Genomic DNA, 19,710 nt, shown 5'->3' with positions numbered 1-19,710 from the left:
GCCTTCTCTGTTAGGGGTCTGCTCCTGCTATGCCCTGGTTTCAGTGCTCTGGTGCAGATCAAGCAAGGGATGGAGTGGACATCAAAACTAGTCCTTCACTAGAAAAAGGGGTGGGATTCTCTTGTCCCTGTGCTCTCAAAAGTGATTGTGGGAAACAGAAGGGAGCTAGAAACCAGCAATTTTATCTTAGAGATCAAGTCTGTTACTGGGCTGAGTGAGTCTATTAGGCTGCCTTGATAAACCCCTCACTTCCCTTTCATTAGGCTTTTTCATATCCGCGCTCCCTCCCTCCCCCTGCTCCCTGCAAGCTGTCAGGGTAAACAGCAGATTTCTGGTCCCAAAAGTTGTCCTCTGTTTGACAGACTGTTTCTTGTGCTGACTGCACGTAGGTTCCTACAGGGACCAGGCTGCCTCCCTGTCATTCTCTCCCCACCCTCAGTTCCCCCAAACACAAGGAGCACTCACTGTCACAACCACAGGCACCTGGCTATAGGGCTGCTCGCCCCATGGACACTGACCTTTTTCTTCCGGTCCCGAGAACGGTTCCTGCGCTTGCGATTGGATTCTTCCTTCTCCTTCTGCTCCTGCAGAGCCTGTGCCTCAATATCTTTGATTTTCTTCAGCTGCTTAGCTGCTTGAGCCATGGCTGGTCAGACTGCAGTCCCCTCCGGAGCTCACACCTGCACTTTCCGTGCAGCACCCTCCGATTCCTGGCCAAGGAAGTACGTTCCCCTCACTCAAATGCTGCCGACCCAGATGAGTGTGAAAGTAGTAATGAGAGGAAAATTGAAAGCAGTCAGTAAGCCCCAAAGGATAGCCAGTGTCTCCAGGTAGTTGCTAGATGCAGTCTGGGATACCTTTATAAACCATTAATAATCCCAAATCCAGCTGTTCCAGAGGTTCTATGCACCATTGCAGCAGCCCCTGACTGTGCTGGCACATCATGCAGAAGCCTTCTTGTGGGACAGGACACTGGATTGGTGCTGTGCTCTCTCCCTCACTGTTTCTCCTGCAGTATGAGAAGAGATGCAGGCAGTCAGCCACAGGAAGGAAAATAACTCCCAGCAATTAATGCATGATGACAATAGAGAAGCGGTGAAAAAGGAGGCCGATGCATTTCATTCGACTTCTGAGGTCTCTGTAGCAATGCCTAGAGAACAGTAACCTGCATGTATTCAGGCAGGGGCTTTACCACTGCAGTGCTGCTGAGGCAGTCTCTCCAATTTTCTTCCTCACAGTCGGTCTCGGTGCAGCAGCCGCATCATTCACTCACTCTCTGGGTTACGATTCCATCTTCTCTCAAAGGGAGCAATAGGGAATGGCTGCATCGGTTAGCAGGCAGTCAGCATCTCTGCTCAGAAAACAGCCGATGCTGCAAAGGATGTGCCAAGTACTGGAGCAAAGTGCAGCTTAGCAGCATCCTTTCCACATCGCATCTCCCCGCTGAGTGAGCAGCAAGAGGAGGGGAGGGATCTTAGCCGTGAACAGGAGACAGAAATGAAGGGTTCAGTCTGCTCTTTACACAGCAGCAAAAAGTAAACCCAAGCTTCCAGATCTGCCCACGCAGGCATCACCACAGCTCAAATCCTCTCTGAGGGCTCCTAGGCAAGACTCCCAGAGAGTCAGCCATCCCTTCTCAACACACAGCCCTCCATTTCAACTGCAGTTGTCTTCCAAAAGCACAAAAATTTCTATGTTGGAACCCAGGAGTGAGGCCTGGAGGAGTGACTGTGGTTCCTGCACACGGCACCAGTGTGTAAGGGGGCCAGGATAAAACCAGGATGGGTTTTTGGGGTGGTTCTTCAGTGGGGACCACACCACAGCAAAGTGTGTTTATCTGTTCAGGCACTTCTGAGCAAAAACTCACCCCCTCAGTCTTTATCAGAGCCTTTATCAGCTCAATTCTTGTTCATTGGAAAAAATACTGCCTAGGTGCAAACCCGTGGACAAAGCACCCATGGGAAGACTATCTGCACTGGTGGAAGCTCTGCAAATGCTGCACCTTTCTGGAACCGGCTCCCCTAATTGTAGGCAGTAATGGTCCCTTAGCATTAAGAGATGGCAAAGCAGGGATTAATGTCAATTCCTCAGCAACTATCTGACAGTCAAGGTTATTTAGACTGGCAAGAAGTTGAGATGCACACTTAATTGTAAAGACACTGTAGGTCGCTTTCTTGCCAGACTAAGTATTCTTATATTTTCCCCCCTTTGTTTCTTTTCCCTTTGAAGTTCTTCCAGGTCTGTTTGCTTCACCTATACACCAAGGAGTGTGCTACAACCAGGAAAACAGACTGGTGCATCATACAGTTTTTAAAGAATATGATGACTGATAACATAGAGAAGGTTCTAATAAAATATGAATAATAGGAAATGATAAAATTTTACAATGTGTTTCCCAGTACAGCTTTAGTTTTGTGTATTTTACCGACATGGATAAATAATATACTCAAGTCTAGATACAGTTGCACATCTTTTTATAGCAATGTTCTGTCAATGCCCATGAAAATAAAAAAAAAAAATCACAAAATTAAATAGAAGTTGCAGAGTTAAAACACTCCACAGACAGAAGGGATCTGGGAGCACAATCACCCTAACTGAGCCTCCTCCACATGAGTCCTTTGCAGCCCATAAGAGGTTGAGGAAACATTACCTTTGTTCAGCAATAGGCGCACAGGAGGCAGTTTTCAAAATTAACCATAACACACTGGGAGCACCTCACTTCTAGATGTTGGGGCTTTGCATCCTAAATCAGCTCTCTGCTAGTTTGCAGTTCTTTCTGTGGAATTTCCTAATTTTTTTAAACAGGGAACTCAGAAATGACACCAAGTTCTGCAAAATGCAACCACCTTGTTTCCCACCAGAGGCACTCAGCCAGTCTGGGCATCAACTGCTCAGCGCCAGGAGCCACCCCGAGCTCCTCCTATGACCAGCAAGGACATCCGAGCCCTGCCTTCCAGGTTCCAAGGTTGAAGCAGGGTCAGACTTCAGAATCCAGGCCCACTCAGTGCCAGGGCCGGCACACTGACACCCAAGGGATGGCTGTGCTGCACTCCAGCCTTTGGCACAGGCTTTCTCCTTTTGCCCGATACCGAGCGCGCTGCAGACACTGCTCCACGGCATCAGCCAGCGGGAACAGCTGCCCTCCGCCTGTCTGCAGCAGGACACAGCCTCCTCCTACGCTCAGATCCCACCTCTTAACTCCCCGTAAGCCAGAGCAGAGTGAGCACAGGGCAGGAGCAGGCAAATAACCTGGAACTGATGAGTGAGATGCTGAGGCCAGTCAAGCTTTGCATGCTTACAGCTTCGGAGGACACTGTGGGCATGCAGTTGAGATGTCTCAGCTGCTAGAAAGCAAAATACCTAAGTTTGCTGTGGGAAAAAGGAGCAGAGCCCACCAGCTCTGGGCACATAAACCAGGTTGCTGAGCCTAGGAGTCTCTGGGAAAGCTTTTTATTTTGTCACTGCTGCTTTTAACCTGCTAACCCATTTGCTGGCTTATGCATCAGGCACTGTGTTCTTTCTTTTTCTGCACAGTGAGAAGCAAGTGAGGGGGAATTTGCGAGACCTCAGTTATCTATTTCTCTTTTCCTGTTCCAGGCAGCCTTATGCACTGCATAACAAACAAAGGGCTGGAATAAAAAGCAGCAGCATTAAAGAATAGGGACACTTAATGAACTCAGAGAGTAGAGTTTTAAAAGCCATCTAAGAAAGAAGTTACTCACAAAATCAGTCTGGAATATACTATTCCAAGTTAACAGCACAGCTCAGAGCTGTAGGGCTCAGAAGAACTCAGAGTTTTGCAAGTGCTTTGAGTGACCGTAAGGGGGACACTTTTCAGAGGAGGTGCAAGTGTCCTTAACGTGGGTGTACCTGGCGTGCCATTAGCAGGCTATTCTGCAAGTGCAGACTCTTTAACTAGTTGAGTGGCCATTCTTGGTGTCTGGATATGCTTGGGCATAGCTAGCCTAATGTTCTTCAACTTTGCCTGGTAAAGCCTCCAGACATGTTTACTTGGATGCTTGGCTGCCATTCTCTTTCATGCACAATGAGGCAGTCATTTGAACAAAAATAATGAAAATATTTTAATGATTCCACAAAGAAGCATAAACGCATATAGTGAGGCTTGAAGGAATCTCCCACGTACTAGCAGGCAGACAGTTCAGGAGGCAGCTCTTTATCACCACAGAATTGCATAACAATTGTATACCCTTTGCTTTAGGTGACCCCACTGGAGCAGGGGTTGCAGCAAATGACCCACAGATGTTCTTCCAACTTCACTCATTCTGCAGTTCTGTGGTACACGAAGGGATTGCACATGATAGCAGAGAAACTCAAGACTGAAAGAAGGGCAATAACGGAGCACGTAACATTGTGACTGATAGAGAGAACACACAAAGTGAGAAAAAAACATTATTTTACACACAAAGGAGAATCAGACACAGCGTATTTCAAGTAACCACCCCCCCAAATAATCTTTCTACTCAACATAAACACGAAATGTGAAATCCACTCCTATGGAGTGCTGTGAAAACAAAGAAATACATGAGGTAGAATAATTTGGGAAGGATAGGTCCATCACAGACTACTGAGAACATGATGCAACTGCAAGGAAAGACTAAGAGAACTGAGTTTGTTCAGCCTGGAAAAGAGAAGGTTTAGGGGTGACCCAATTGCAGCCTTCCAATATCTGAAGGGACCTACAAGAAAGATGGAGAAGGATGTTTTACAAGAGAATGTGGTGACAGGAGAAGGGGGAATGACTTCACACTGACAGAGAACTCACACACGAGAATAAAATTCTTTCCTGTGAAGGTACTGTCACGAGTTGCCCAGAGAATTTGTGGATGCCCCATCCCCGGAAGTGTTCAAGGCCAGGCTGGATGGAGCTTAGAGCAACCTGTCTGAGTGAAAGGGGTTTGGAATTGCATGATCCTTAACGTTCCTTCCAATCCAAACTATTCTATGAGTCTATTATTCTACGGTTTGAGTCCAGTCTCCTTCTCTAGAGGCCCTTAAACCAGAGGTTCATTGGAATGCAGGAAACAGGTGCTGAAGGGAAGATGAGATGCAGAGAACTTTTCAAAACACTCTACCTGGCCATAGCATTGATCCTAAACCCCTGTCCCTGTGATCCGGTGCATTACTGCATAACTAATCATGACATAGAAAACCACTGTATACATGAATTGCAAAATACCACTAAGTCCCTGCCTTCCCACAAAGCAGAGCAGAGAATGAGCTAGCAAGACTTCAGAAAGTCCCAGGTTCAGACTCCATCTGTAAATCAGGGGGATTATTGATCTAATGCACTTCAGGTGCAGCCTGAAAGACACCCAAAGCATTATCTGCCATCCCCAGAAAAGGAGGGTGCACTTGAGTAGATGAATAGCTTTTACCAGTGCAGCTGAGACACTTGCACTTTTCAAGGGCTAGAAATGTTTCCCTGTTCAAAATAATTTTCCTTATTACCTTACCTAGAGCAACATTGTATTCTTCAGACCCTGGCTATAACACCGCTATTGTGTAGCTGTACATAAACTGTCAGAGCTTCCAGACAGTGCTACCATATAACACTGCAACTCCCTTTCCTATCCTCCTTCTGCACCAACATTTGCTGCTTGGACTTCCTGAGCCCTGTGCAGAATCCATGATGAAGGTTCTTGTGGACAGCAATCAGGTTTCCAAACAGATCAAAGTGCCTGCTTCACAGCTGGATAGACAGAGAGATGATCAAGGGTATCTGCAATGGCCTCTAAAGATATAGTTTTTTTCAGTGCTTTCCTTTGTCCCCAGCATTTCAGCCATCACCTGCTGACCCCATGCTGTGTATACTCAGGCAGTTCTGATCACTTGCTGAGGACCAGCTTCTGTGATTTGCTTTGGTCTCAAGAGCATGCTCACTAACACAATGCAAAGGAGGACAAGGACGCTCCTAAAGTAACTGCAGTCTTGCCTACTTCAGACTGCAGAAGATTTTTATCAGAAGGGAACACACAGCGACTTGAACCCGCTCCCCTGGAGAATAGCTCCTCCCAGCGGGACTGACTGAAGCCCTGCTCCAGGAAATCGGCTGACCAGTAACAATTCAGTTCTTCCTATGTGACACCATTTTATCTTTCCCCAAGATATCAGAGAGGATTTCCTCCCTACCAAACTCTAAATTCAGAGCTGTTGTCTTGGTACCTCCCTAGCTGGTAGGATTTGAATTGATGCTCAGCCCTCCGATGGGGGGAAGCAGCATGCCAACTGAATGGTTTTGGCATCAGTAGCAGCTGTTTCTCAAACAGCTGTCTTGAATTTTGACAGCGTGATTTAAAAGTCAAGTTAACTGGAAGTAGATACCTCTGCCATACATCTAAGATTGTCCTGAGTAGAGGCTTACACTTAGGACGTTCTCAGGTAGGACTGATACCAAACTTCTACATGCTGTTGTTGTATGCTTGGTAAAAAAGAGACCCTAGACATCTGCTGCACATAAACAAAAGCTCATTGTCTTTACCATTCATGCAGGACTCAGGACAGGAGAATTAGGAAATGGACTTAGTAATTTGACTTAACTCATCACATTTTTTTTTATTTTTTTTTTTTGTCCAACAGTGATTTTTGTCTTCTTTGAAGAAGTTGTTTGGGAAGCTTCTAGATGATCTCTTGTTGCTGCTTGTTCCTTTTGGGTAAAATGGGGAAACAGAGGATGACAGAGTTTCAGTAAACACTTTGTCCTTTAGCTGAAAGGTACCATGTGCGTGTATTAGCCAACAGGTTAGTAGAAATGGTTCAAGAATTTTATTTAATTATTTGTTACACAGTGCCATATTTATCACTTTTTCCTTGTAAACAGATTACTTTTACTATGATAACTCTGTTACCTCAATCAGTGGGATTCTACTATGTTACACAAATAACAAACATACCCACATAGTGACAACAGTCACCATCTAGAGTTCACAGGGCAAAGTATTTGGCAAGGGAGAACAAACAAATACTGACAGATGAACCCTTAGGAAAATTATGACATGAAATGAACAAGGTCAATAGAACCTCCTATAAGGAAGGAAGCACGGAAACAAATTCCTGACTCTCACTGCAAGATACTGCAGCTGTTTCAATAGATTAAGCATGTAGCTGGAGTCCTGCCTTGCTCTAGGTGAAAAATCAACGTTTGGTGAAGTTTCTGAGATTCTCTGTATTTGGGGCAAAATAATTTTATATTCAAAGCTCAACTCCAGGCATCTATTTTTAGGTAAATTATTCTGGCTGACAAGCTGTGAAGATAAAAGACGCTGCAGGCCTCACCTCAGCTGCTGTAAACTTGGTCTGCCTCAGTCAATCTGCATTCCTCTATTACTTGCAGAGATCTTGCAGAGATCAGATCCCAGCAAGGAACTCTTTCCCTGAGCTAATTAAGATGGTTCAGTGCTTGTTAGCTTTTTCTGAATTATCTCACTGATGAGCTTTCAGAACTGCTGTAACCCTTTAAGATCATTCTCCTTTCAGTTAGTTTCTTTCAAGAACCACAACTCTAGTCTCCCAGACAGTAGTTTGTTGCTGTAGGTTGCATTCAAACTCTTCCCTGCATACTGAGAGCTGGAAGCAGACATTGTGGTTCCCCTATCCACTAATTTAGAGCAAAGCTGACAGTGTTGAACAGAGCAACCCTCCCCATGTCCACAGTGTGATACCTGGCTGTGGCACTGCACAACCTGTAGGAGCAGCTGTTCACACCATACTCTGTGGTACCAAAGGTTCTTGATCTTCAAGATAGCCAGATTTCAAATCTGTTTTGGCTTGGCAACTCTCTCAAAAGAAAACGAGATAAAACAACAACAATGAAAAAATCCAAAAATACAGCAACAACAACAAAAGAACCCACAAACCCCTTCAACAACAGCCCCTTTCCGCTATTTAGTCATTCTCTAATGGTAGGATTTAATAGTTTGACACGATTCTAAAAAGGTCACCTTTTTCATGGCTCCCAAGTGTGGTTGTCATCAAGCCAGCCCGCACAAAGGGAGGCTGGGTTTTTTGTCATTGGTTTTAATTAACAACTAGTTAACAATGCAACCTATTTCATCAAATAATGCTTTTTATAAAGAGCTTGCCTTCTTGAAGACAACCGTGTGACAGCAGGTCTGTGGAAAAGCCTTTGGAAGGTTCTTGTGGCTACTGGGCCTCTCTATAGCTTGGGCCAGCCCTGGGACCACAGGAGGCCGAGGCAGTGGCTCCTTCCCGAGGCTTATCATGCTTGTCATGGGAAACTTGAGCATCGATAACATACATGCTGGAACTGTGCTTCCCTCTAGCGTTGTCAGAACTCCGAGCTTGTGGAGAATGTGCAGCGACAGCAGGATGCCACCCCAGTGATCCAACCGTGACTTAAAGCTGCAGGGCAAACCTTGCTGGGTAAAATGTCTCATTCTCTTCCTATTTGAGATTCTCATTACAGACAAAAGAGCAGCTGAAAGGGATGGGGGAAACTCCGAACACACACTGCCAGTTTGAAAGTACACAAGTCAAAATTACTAACTGCAGCTGATAAAAACCAGGACCACATTTGGTTTTGGCCAGCCTTGGCAGAAATTAATTCGAAGGTGGTGATTTCTGGAAAAGCTTCAAGTTTGTTCTTCCTAATTTTTCTCTAATTCGAAACTCTAGATAAAAATTAACATGAGCAAGAGACCTCATAAGTGAATTCTCTTGAGGGTGAAAAGGCCCACAGGGAATCATAATCCCAGGACCAAGTATCAGGGACAGCATTCACCACTCAAATGGAAGAAAAAAAATTTACACGCACAACTGACATCCAAAATGGCTCAACATAATTTATTTTTTTTATGTTAAAATGTACAGAGTTCTTTTGAAAGTACTTGCTAGAAAGGGGAAAAAAAAGTGATATTACATACAAGGAGAGGAAGGGAGACCATCCAGCCAGGAGCGTATGACATGGAGAATTACAAAGGCATCTAGGCACCCCCTTCCCCTTAGCTTACAAGTCACCATGAACAAAGTACAAAGAGGTTACAAAACAGGAAAAGCAAATATAAACAGACAGGAATAGACTCAGCTTCATTTGTACATGCGGCTTTTAGAGGCATCTGGAGCTCCTATTCACACACTCTAGAGATCTCTTTAAAGAGAATTTTATCTTTCTTAAAATAGTTTTTAATATTCTACAACAAAGATAAAAAATTTTAAAGATGGAATGAAATGAAAAAGCTCTTATTTTTAAAAGGCATCGAAGTCACTAAGAGTGAGTTTCTTTTAATTTCTTTTAGAAGATTACCCAAGTTATCTTGCTAAAAATACATTTTTTTTTAAACAGAAGTGAAAAAATGGTAGGTACCAATATTACTGCGCTGGATAATTTCTTTTTATATATAGAAAAGAACTTTTTTTTTTTCTACAATAGTTCTACAGTCACAAAGGTTTGTGGAAAAGGGAGCTGCCCAATTGATAAAAAAAACCCATACAAAACCAAACCAAACATAAAGGCAAACAAACTAAATTCATGGCCCTCGTTTCAACAGCTTCTCCTCCTGTCTCAGACCCACCCCCACCCCCAGGAAGCAGCGACACAGCTGAAGATCTAAGAAGAGAGGGCAGCACAGTGCGCTTTCTACACGGGTTATTTGGAACTGGAATATTATATACAGAGAAATGGGGTCCTACACAGCCTTGTACATGCTCAAAACTAAACAGAAATAAAAAGTGGAAGTCCTTTGAATTCTGCCTTGTATGGTTAGCAGTTACTGGAGGAAAGTCCATTTTAGTGCATCTGAAGAAACCCCAACTTTTAGATTCTTTTGGTTTAAAAACAAAAGGAATTAGTCTTATTAATGTGTCTGCATTTCTACTTCATATACAATAAAAAAAGAACTTTACATTAAAGGGTTGTCCCTTTTTGTACTGGGTGACATGCCAGCAGTGTAGCCAAAATTAACGCAAATTGGATTTTGCAGTAATAAACAGCAAAATCCTGCCGCTTGGATCCTGCTATGGTGTTGGGACGGTTTCACTGCTGTAAAAGAGGCCGATTCCCTTCTTTTCCCACACTAGATCAAACGTGTGGCTATTCCTATAAAATGGATATCAAACAAAGTAAGAGAATCAGGAAAAATATCACTGACTCCCAGAAAGCGGCACATCCAGCAACTTCCTACCCCAGACCAGGAATGGAAGAGTGATGAGGACACCACAGGGTTCTCATCCCAGTCACCAAATGCACACTTTTTCTTCCAGCATTTCCCAAGCCAAGAGATCAACTGGAAACAGCTGCTTCCGAGCTCAGTCTGACTCAAAGGCTCAGAACCAAAACCCTCAGCATTTCCAAGTATGTACTAAAGCAGTCTGGGATCTCAGAGCTGCGGCTGACTTGCAGGTCACCAGAAGAGCCTGTAACCACTTTCTTGTCCTAACAGACCATTACCCACCCTGTCCTCTTCACGACTGCCGAAGGGATACAGAACAAGCTCTCTCTTGAGATGCTTCCAGCAGTTCAGTGACAGAACATGTGTGCATGCATGCACGTGTGTGTTCATGTGCATGCCTGGGTGGTGAATGGAATCATTTTAAAGTTACATTATATTTTCAGCATAGAACATACAATTTCAATTAACTCATCTACAAAAACACCAATGTGAATGGTTTATTGTATACACCTAACTCCAAATTTTACTGAGGGTGAGGGAGTCAAGGAAAATTAAAGATTTTTCCTGACTTGCAGAAATAAAGATCTTCATTTATCCTCTGTGTCCCCTTCCAAATTTCCCAATAAGTGCCTCCTGCTAGAAGTAGGAAATGTTACGTGGGGTTTAGAGGGAAGGATTGTTATTCTTTGAGATGTCAAACATTTTACATGGCTGCAGCACTAGAAACTGCATACAGAGGGGCACAGGGGAGGGAAAAGGACATATATTGAAAAAAAATTTTAGGAAGATGATTTAGGAAGATCACGTTACACATAGTCTGTCCACTTTGTCAGCAAAGTAAGGCTCTTTTTAAATTATGAGAAGATTTTGTGCATTTTTTCCCCTCTTAAAAATATCTGTAAGTGATTTTAGCTGTAAAATGTTTGACAATTGTGAAGAAAAGAAAAACAAACAAACAAACAAACAAGCAAACAAAAATCAAGAAAATAAAACCCAGGCTTCCTAAAAAATAAAATAAAACAAAGAAAATCCCTCTAAATCTACAGCAATATTTTAACTGGAAAAAGGTCCATTTTCTCTGGTTCGTCAGTATAAAAGGTTCCTTTATTTATATTTATTTCAGTTTTTAGGATGCAAGTTGATCTTGCTCATCTTCTCATGTATGGTCCATTAAGAGACTGCTTGGGCACCCCAGCAGCATTCATGTAGCTGTGATGGGAGGGGCCAGTGTACATCATGTTTCCATGAGGATTTGGCTGCATAGGCTGCTGGGTATAGGCCTGGCTCCCCATCATTCCCATCTGCATCTGCATAGGATACTGTGCTGTCTGATTCATGTAGGCAGGGTTACTGTGGTAACTGCTGTTCATCATGGGCTGTGTCATTCTGTAGCTGTTCATGGCATTCAGGGTGTTCATATTCATGGAGTTCACGTTGTACGGGGTGGTTGGCATCAGGTTGACTCCCATGTTCATGCCCCGCTGCACAGCCAAGGTCCGAGGCCCAGCCTGCATGGCGACGGCGGGTGGGCTGCGGCCATACAGCTGCTGCTGGTGTGCGCTGGCTGAGGGCAGGGGTGCGGATTTGGACCGGATGGAAATGTGCCCCTTGACTGGCATCTGCCCCTGCAGCCTCTGGCTATGGGGAATACCAATATTGGTAGCGGACATATTACACTGAAGCAGAGGTGATGTGAGGTTCATGGTGGTAGATGCCAGGTTTGGTGGGGGTGTCATAGTGGCTTGTGCTTGTGGGGTGCCAGCCAGGGGGTGAGAGGGAGCCAGCTGAGCCAGCCCTGTGTTGGAAAGAGAAACGCTGGTTGCATAGGAAGTCACAGCAGGAGAATGGCTATAAGGCATGGCATGAGGGTCCATAATGGTGTTTGTCAGCTGCTGCAACTTGGCTAAACTGAACGTGGCTGATGGTTGTGAATAGCTCCCAGCACCAAAATCCCCTGGAATCCTCTCATAGATACTTATGTTACCAGCGCTGCCTGATTCAGGTATTTCCATGATCATAGGTGCTGGGGTGAAGCTGTTGTTCATGCTACACTGAGATAATGGAGGTTGCTGCTGGGGTGGAGGTGGAGGCTGTGGCTGCTGGGACTGAGGCTGCTGCTGTTGTGGCTGTGTTGTTGGTTGCTGGTTACTTGGGGGCCTTTCTACTACACAGCTCTGAGGTGACTTGATATTACAGTTTGCTGCAGGCTGGACACTGTTTTGCTGCATCATGCTGCAACTGCTGCCAATGTTTGCCATTTGCTGAGTGACAACACAACTGTTTTGAGTGAGGCTGCTAGAAGAAGACAGTCCTCCATATGAACAGCTGCTCTGGGAAGAATTATTTCCACAAATGCTGCCACCCATAGTGGAGTCATAGCTGCTGGGGTTTTCATAATTCTCTGTAGTGCTCTCAATGCTGCCAAGGTCACTGAAGCCACTATCCACCACCTGCTGAGAGTGGTCCGATACTGAAGGCACATCCATCATGGGGCTGGTCTCCATGTTCTGCATAGAGGGTGCGGACAGGGATCCTTGTTCAGGACTTATCTGTGTGTAACTGCTCTCCAGAGCAGGCACATTTGGGCTGCTGACAGAACGCACAGACTGGCTGGGGTGGGACTGAACAGACGATATTGGACTATTGTGTTCTGAGGCCTGGCAATCTTCAACCATTGATATCTGAGGATCCTCCTCAGTCTGTGTATAACTCTGCAAAGTCTGACAAGCTGCAAGAGTTTCTTCACAGTCCTGGTAAGCTACATCATGCTCATTGCTTTCCTCCTGTGTCAAGGACTGGACTGCTTGAACAGTTTCAAGATCTAGTTCACTATGAGGAATCTCTTCCTCTTCCTTTAATTCAATTAACCCCTCTTTATTACTTTGCTCTTCTTCATGATCATCTTCAGACCCAGGGACATGCTCTGAGCCCACTGATGTCTCATGGGAAGCCTGCTCTTCCTCAGAATCTGCCTCTGCTTCATCTTTTTCTTTCACATCTTCTCTACTGCTTGGTACGTTTGTTTCTAAAAAACATTCTTGCACCTGAGGCTCCTCCTTCACCCCTTCTTTAACAGGGTGTTCCTCCAATTCTTTTTTCTTCAAAGACTCTGGATGACCATCATCTTCATCATCAGCATCATGATCTTCATTTTGATTTGTCACTATTGCAACTTCCTCTTCCTCCTCATGGTCCTGTTCAGGCTCATCTAATTCTTGCTGCTCTTCTTCTGATTGCCTCTGCTCTTCTAAAATCCGTGGCTTCTCCTCCACTTCCTCTTCTACCTCAGGTTCTTTTACTTCTGGCACTGGACTGCTGCTGCTGTCCACAGGAGAAACTGCTCTAACTTCACTGCTGGCTGTATCTTCCTCTTCTCCCTCTCCTACCTCTTCTGCTTCCATATTCACATCTTCCTCTTTCCTCTCCTCAGTGAGAGGCAGGTCTTTCTGCTCAACACATTCTTCTTTATCTGAATTTTTGGCCTTACGCCCTGGTTTTGAATTAGCTACCACTTCATCAACTATTTCATCCTGAACTGATAGTGGCACCTCTTCCCGGTTCAGTTTAAAACCTGGTTTTCGACCAGGCCTTTTCTTCCAGTGGACTGGTTTTCGGCTTTTCCCTTTTGGCCATCCCTTTTTCTTTTTCATAGGTGTGGAAGTATCTGGTTCAAGTGAAGAATCTTTTGCTTCACTATTCCTCAGCATAGATAACGGTTTCAAGGGTGGGTTACCTGAAAATACAAATTGAAAGACACTGTTCAAACATTTTTTTTTACCTAAGCATTCATGAAAGCCTTCCCAAGCATGCCCAAAATGTGTATCAACTTCAATATTAGCGTAGACATTTATTAGAATTTACTTATTAGCTTGGAAATATTAGTTTAGAAGGATTAAGGTCTGCTCACTAGCAGCATGTAATGTTGCACATTACATTTTCTAAGAATATCAATGTTTTCAAGACTTTCCATGTTCAAAGCTCTGAGCCTTTAATACACAATTCAAATTAGGCTCTAAGCTATATAACAAAGTCCTGAAAAGACAAATTAATTGCTGCAACACTGTATTTCTGAATTGCCATAAGGCAGTGCTGTCCCTCTCGCCCAGCCTAATTTTTTACCAAAATAAAAAGCCAGCTGTTTATCATGAACATGTTTAGGTAACTGACAGCACACTGTATTTTCTCTAAAAGCATTACAGTTTTAATATGCATATGCAAAGGCATCTGCACTGAAGGCAAAAGCAGCCAACAGATACTGTGTGATGTTAGGAGCAGCAATACCCTAAAATAATATGGTTACTACTTTATTGCTTCAAGGGTTCTGACCAATTTGCAGAAGTTCAGGGGGGAAAATAAAAGCAACAGAAGTGAGACAAGGGAACAGAAAGCACTAAATGGAAAGTATTTATAAAGTAGGTGAGCCAGAAATATACCACTGTAGTATAAAATGAGTGTGGCTTTCCAAGTACCATTTTTGATCCCTGATCACTTAAAGGACTATTTCTAGTTTGCAAAAGATGGTTAAAAATCACTCATTTATTTTATAAAAGAATATGCATCCACTGCATCTCCACCAGAAAACAATTCAGAAGAGCACAAATGAGAAAGACTTAAAACAACAGATCTAAAACATCTGTCTTCGACTCCATAGTCTTATTAATAGTGTTGGAGTGTCACAATAATGTATTTAATGAGTAATCTAATTACAACAGAATTAAAAAAAGCCAATGGTGTAAGATGACTGTGCATGTATTCCCACCAAGCAAACTCAATGCTGTCTGCATGTTTGCACTAAAACTACACAGTTATATACTCTAGTAAGGATTTGAAGTTCAGAGAACTTTAAGGAGCTATGAGAAGCTGAGAGGGTGAACATGCAATGTGATGAAGAAGAGGATGGCCAGAAGAGACAATTTAGTATTTCCCTTTGTTACGGAAAACTGGGGGTTTGCCAGTTCATTTCCATTTTATTTCTAAGTGACTCTGCTGCATGGGTTTTTTCCACAATCACAGATCCCAATTCCATTAGGAAAGCTGAATCAAAAGGATAGCCTGGGATCAGGTCATTGCCAGTAAGATAGTTAAATGTACGCAGCATATTTTCATAAAACTAGGGAATGTCTGAGGCTAGTTTGACTGGCAATTTATGCCTAACCCACCTTTCAGCTGGAAGTTACAAGCCAAAGAAAGCAGCTGGTTCTGTCATGAGCTGTTATCATCCAACACAATCTATCAAACTTTCACCAGTGTATCACCATACATACCATTATTGTCATCGGACTCCTCCTCATCTCTGGACTTCCTCTTAGAAGAGGGTCTATGCCTGAGTGTGTCTGGTTGGGCTAAGGGTCGAAAGTACCCACTCGATGAAAGTTCACTCTCCTCCTCTTCATCTTCCTCCTCCTCCTCTTCCTCCTCCTCGATCTCAAATGTAGGCTCTAATTGAGGCATTGGTCGTTCAGAGTCTGAGTCTTCAAATGGTTCATCCAGCACTTCTGTGGTTTCTGAGATTGTTTCAGTGACAACACTGCTGTTGTGGTGCTTACGCTTGCGGACTCGCCTCTTCCGATGAAGAATTGGTTTCTGAAAGTGGAAGGTGGGAAAAGAGAAAGTATTTTATCATGTGCAGTAGAAATTAAACACTAGATAAACACAAAACATGAACAGCAGAGTGCTCCCTTCTAGAACCCAGAATTCACTAGAAATACTGCCTGGCACTAGTCAGAATTTAAACAGCTAAAACCATCAGCCCATCCATAACAGCTGGAACTTTAGACACACTACAAGACAGATGTGAATAGCTTAGAACAAGGTGCAAAAATTATGCAAAAAAGAACTTTTTAGTGCAGCATTCCATGAAGAAAGCATTTGCTTAGACACATTGATAGAATCCCATGTCCATGGTAAATAATTTCAAAGACTTTACACTCTGATTCCAGTTGTTTAGAGAGCATTTGTGTTTTGCACAAATGCATAAGTAGGACTGTATCTGTTTCTATTTTGCATGACTGAGAAAAACTTAAATAAGTAAGTTAGAAAAAAAAATTCAAAAGCACAAGATAGAAGTTAGAATCAAAAAACTGTCAAACTCCTACCTCTGATTCACCAAAAACCACCACTAGAAAACTTAAGCAGGAAGTACTCTGCAGAGAGAGTTCTGAACATGGAACATGTGCTCCCTGTACACTTAATACAGACCTTATGAACTGCACCATCCTTCAGAAAGCCCCAACATACTTTCAAAACTGAGTGGATAACATAGTCAAAAAGAACAAGAAATAAGGCACACACCTTTCTTTTCAATGCTGGCTTGGTGAGAACAGGTGGAGAGCTTGATCGAGGACTCACAGGCTCATCATCTTCCTCCTCACTGCTCTCACTAAAACACCTCAGAAGTGCCCTATCACCATCACTGTAGCGCCGGGGTAATCTGTCACAGTCCTCTGGGAATCTACATTTCAGTGGTTCTGTGTTCTTTTTCAACTGCCCCCTCCACCTTTCCATACCTTCACTGTGCTGCCGACGGGGAATTGCAGATTTTTCACCTTTGCCATACTGTCCCTGGGAAGCTGCAGATTTTTCCTCATCTTCAGCATACCGGCCTCTCGAGGCTGGAGATTTCTCCTCGCATTCACCACATCTTCCTTGCAAGGCCACTGACTTCTCCTCACAGTCACTGCAGCGGCCTCGTGAGGCTGCTGATTTTTCCTCACATTCACTGCATCGTCCACTGGGAACTGGTGTTTTTTCCTGGATGGGCAATGCTGGCTCCTTCTCACAAAAGGGCTCATGAAGTTTTTTGCTCTTGCGGTTCCATCGACCTCTTCGTGATGGCTGACTGTTTGCAGGAAGACTATCCAGGGGAAAAATGTGCTTGTTTGGTCGTGCAGAATTGGCTGGAACAACAATGTCTGGCTTTTTTTCACTCTCTGTTGGTGAGTAAGGCTCTTGCTCTTTCTTCTCCCATGACACAGATTTTACCATCTGATTTAAATAAAAACAAAAAGATTTCACACTTCCTATTTCAGCATAAATGTCTATCCTGAATTTTGATTCCACAAAAGCTTTTCAGCAAAAAGTCAGAAAAGTTTAACAAAAGTGACTTTTAAAAACCTGGGATTAAAAAAAAGATTTGATCTTTTAGAGATCCATGTAGTGCTACTTGCTACTCCCTTCCTCAGAGGTAATAATACACCTCACTTAGCTTCCCAACTAGTCACTTCAGTCAGCCATTCATTCATGGTATGCCAGAATGCTAGCTTAACCTTGTTACGTTCAAATACAGTATTTGTGCAATTTTTAAGAAAAAAGTGAGAAAAACTTGAAGCTATTTTTCCATTAAAATGCACAATTAGTTTAATGTAAATACAGTAACAGCAGATAATCTGCCTCTTAGTATTCTACTCAGCATTCACCACCTGATGCAAGAGCACAACCCCTTCAAGAATTGTTCTCTTAGACTATGCCTTGATGTTTTCTCTAGCTTTATTTTCTAATCTGAAATCATAAAGTTACATAAACGAACCATCACTGCATTGCTTTTTATGATTATGACAACTGCACTAGCTTCACGTCTGAAATTTTGTTAGTGCTCCCTCCAAAAGCATTAAGTACAAACTACATGCCACACAGAAATAAGAGATTCACTCTTACGCTGGTCTCTGGATCCTTTTCTTTCTGCTTTTGTTGCTCATCATTTTCCCCATCCTCTGTTTCCTCTTCTTCATCTTCAGAGACAACTGAGTTGGAAACTATAACAGGTGTCCAACGCAGACATTCTGCATCCACATCAATAGGTCGGACATTAGTTCTAAGCTTTGCCATATGTTCCTGGATAAGCTTCTCACGACGAATGATCACAAATCTGAACAGCAATAATACTCTGATCAATAACAGGTGACATACTGTACGTGTTGCCATGTGAAACAGATGTATTACAGAAACAGTATTGCTCTCAATCAGTAATGCCACAAGTACTTCAGAGAGAACAGAAACATTAAAATAGTACAAATTGCAGTACCATCTGACTACCAGAGAAAGCACCTTACAACTGAGGAAATGTTAAAATTCCTTCCACTTCTTGTTAATGGTGAAGCCATTATTCTTCCATGGATAGCTGCATTTTTATTATGGACAAAGGGTATGCCATTTGGGGAACGGGTAATATAAGGTGAAAGCTACCGAAGAGAAATAAAAGGACTGCTCAAGAAAACTCGACATCCCACTACCATGGGTACATTTTGTTTAAAGATCTGAGAGAAATATCACTGGTTAAAGGTGTACTGCGAGTTGAGGACATGAAACTACTCTCAAGTTTTCCAAATAAGTTTCAACTTTAACACAAACAGAATAGAATACAACCCCACTCACCAAACTGCTGTGGTCTGAAACAAGACTAACTCCCAGTATTTCACCTGACTTGTTGGCTGAGCAGGCAGGTCACCTCTACTCTAAACTGACGCACTTTATCTCTCCCAGCAATCTGTCCCACTCTTCAAGCATTCCATGCTAATCCACACAGTTTATGGCATTTTTGAGACACAGAGGAAAGGAGGGAAGCAATTGTCTGCTCACTGACTGAAAGTAAGGAGCAGATCTGCCTCTAGAGAAGGGAAGCTGCTGTGCTTTCTTTATTTGTGAGTGTATTAGGCTGATTTGGTTGAGGGATTCCAAAAAAACATGACCAAAAAAGCAACATGCTCTCACAGCAGCAAATTACTCAAAATTCCACATGTGCAGTGCTACACAGCTGGACATCTGATTCCACTGCACATGAGTACCATTGTCTCAGTATTCGGACACTGAACTCTTTAGTAAAATCAAATTTATTAGATATGATTTGTCTTCAAACACCATTAAATTTCAATGAAATACATCTGAAAGTATTTGGGATTACAACAAGTCTCTTGTACTCACTGATCACTACGGAAATCAAGCATTCGTAGATGATGCAGAGTGGAAGTGATATCTTGAGGGCAGATTCCAGTCAGCTTGCTCAGTTTCTTGATGCTTAATTGCTTGTCACGCTGGTGATAAAGGCACTCCAATATTACACTTTTCCAATAAGCCATATATGACAGGCGCCCCAGGTCTGACAGGGGCTTCTCTGGTGATCCTGCTTGACCCTCACGCTTTGAAAGTAAATAGCCTAAAGATAAACAAGAAAAAAGTTCCAAAATATTTCTACCCCCACTTCTACAAAGGCCTCACACAATAGTTTAGTGTTGTTTACAAGTTGTACACAACAGCTCTGAATGATAGTTCAAGTTATCAGGCCAATTTTTTATTTACTTGTTTAAACTCCTGTTATTCAGTGATCGAGTAAGAGATTTCTGAATTCTGCTGCCAGACACCGACTATACGTAATGCCACAAGATGGCAGCAGGAGCCTACCTAGAAACTACACCAAGCCTGAAGCACAACTGCAAGCGCAATTTTGGAAATGAAGAGGAAAAACACACTCTTAAAACTAATATGACTAACAATTTTCTTGAAAATTATCTACCGTCAAATTTCAGGACCATACTTGAGAATATCAAGCTCCATTTGCAGAAATGTCATTAAT

The 19,710-nt window shown here is 43.1% G+C and overlaps 2 protein-coding genes across 15 annotated transcripts in view; both read right to left on the bottom strand.

Annotated features, from left to right (window-relative positions):
• The window catches only part of ANK1 (ankyrin 1), a 55,235-nt gene extending 53,656 nt beyond the window's left edge, over positions 1-1,579 (bottom strand). For 3 of the 14 annotated variants that reach the window (XM_033081055.2, XM_033081054.2, XM_033081066.2), the window contains exon 1: positions 519-1,571. In XM_033081055.2, coding sequence (XP_032936946.1) covers positions 519-644 — 126 coding nt within the window. In that variant the 5' untranslated portion in view covers positions 645-1,571. Of the gene's footprint in view, positions 1-518 lie in introns of all 14 variants that reach the window. The other 11 variants (XM_033081053.2, XM_033081059.2, XM_033081058.2 and 8 more) reach the window with 9 other exon arrangements.
• A 7,220-nt stretch (positions 1,580-8,799) lies between these two features.
• Positions 8,800-19,710, bottom strand: part of KAT6A (lysine acetyltransferase 6A) — a 32,403-nt gene continuing 21,492 nt past the window's right edge. Inside the window, exons 14-18 of the mRNA XM_033081140.2 lie at positions 19,062-19,293; positions 17,799-18,009; positions 16,437-17,129; positions 15,410-15,728; positions 8,800-13,878 (exon numbers count right to left, since the gene is read on the bottom strand). Of these exons, the coding sequence (XP_032937031.1) occupies positions 11,294-13,878; positions 15,410-15,728; positions 16,437-17,129; positions 17,799-18,009; positions 19,062-19,293 (4,040 nt within the window). The 3' untranslated portion in view covers positions 8,800-11,293. The remainder of the gene's footprint in view (positions 13,879-15,409; positions 15,729-16,436; positions 17,130-17,798; positions 18,010-19,061; positions 19,294-19,710) is intronic.

Source organism: Catharus ustulatus, chromosome 27 (assembly GCF_009819885.2).
Source record: "Catharus ustulatus isolate bCatUst1 chromosome 27, bCatUst1.pri.v2, whole genome shotgun sequence".
NCBI classification, from domain to species: Eukaryota; Metazoa; Chordata; class Aves; order Passeriformes; family Turdidae; genus Catharus; species Catharus ustulatus.
The sequence above is the reverse complement of the archived record's forward strand: the minus strand, read 5'-3'. Positions and strand labels throughout refer to the sequence as shown.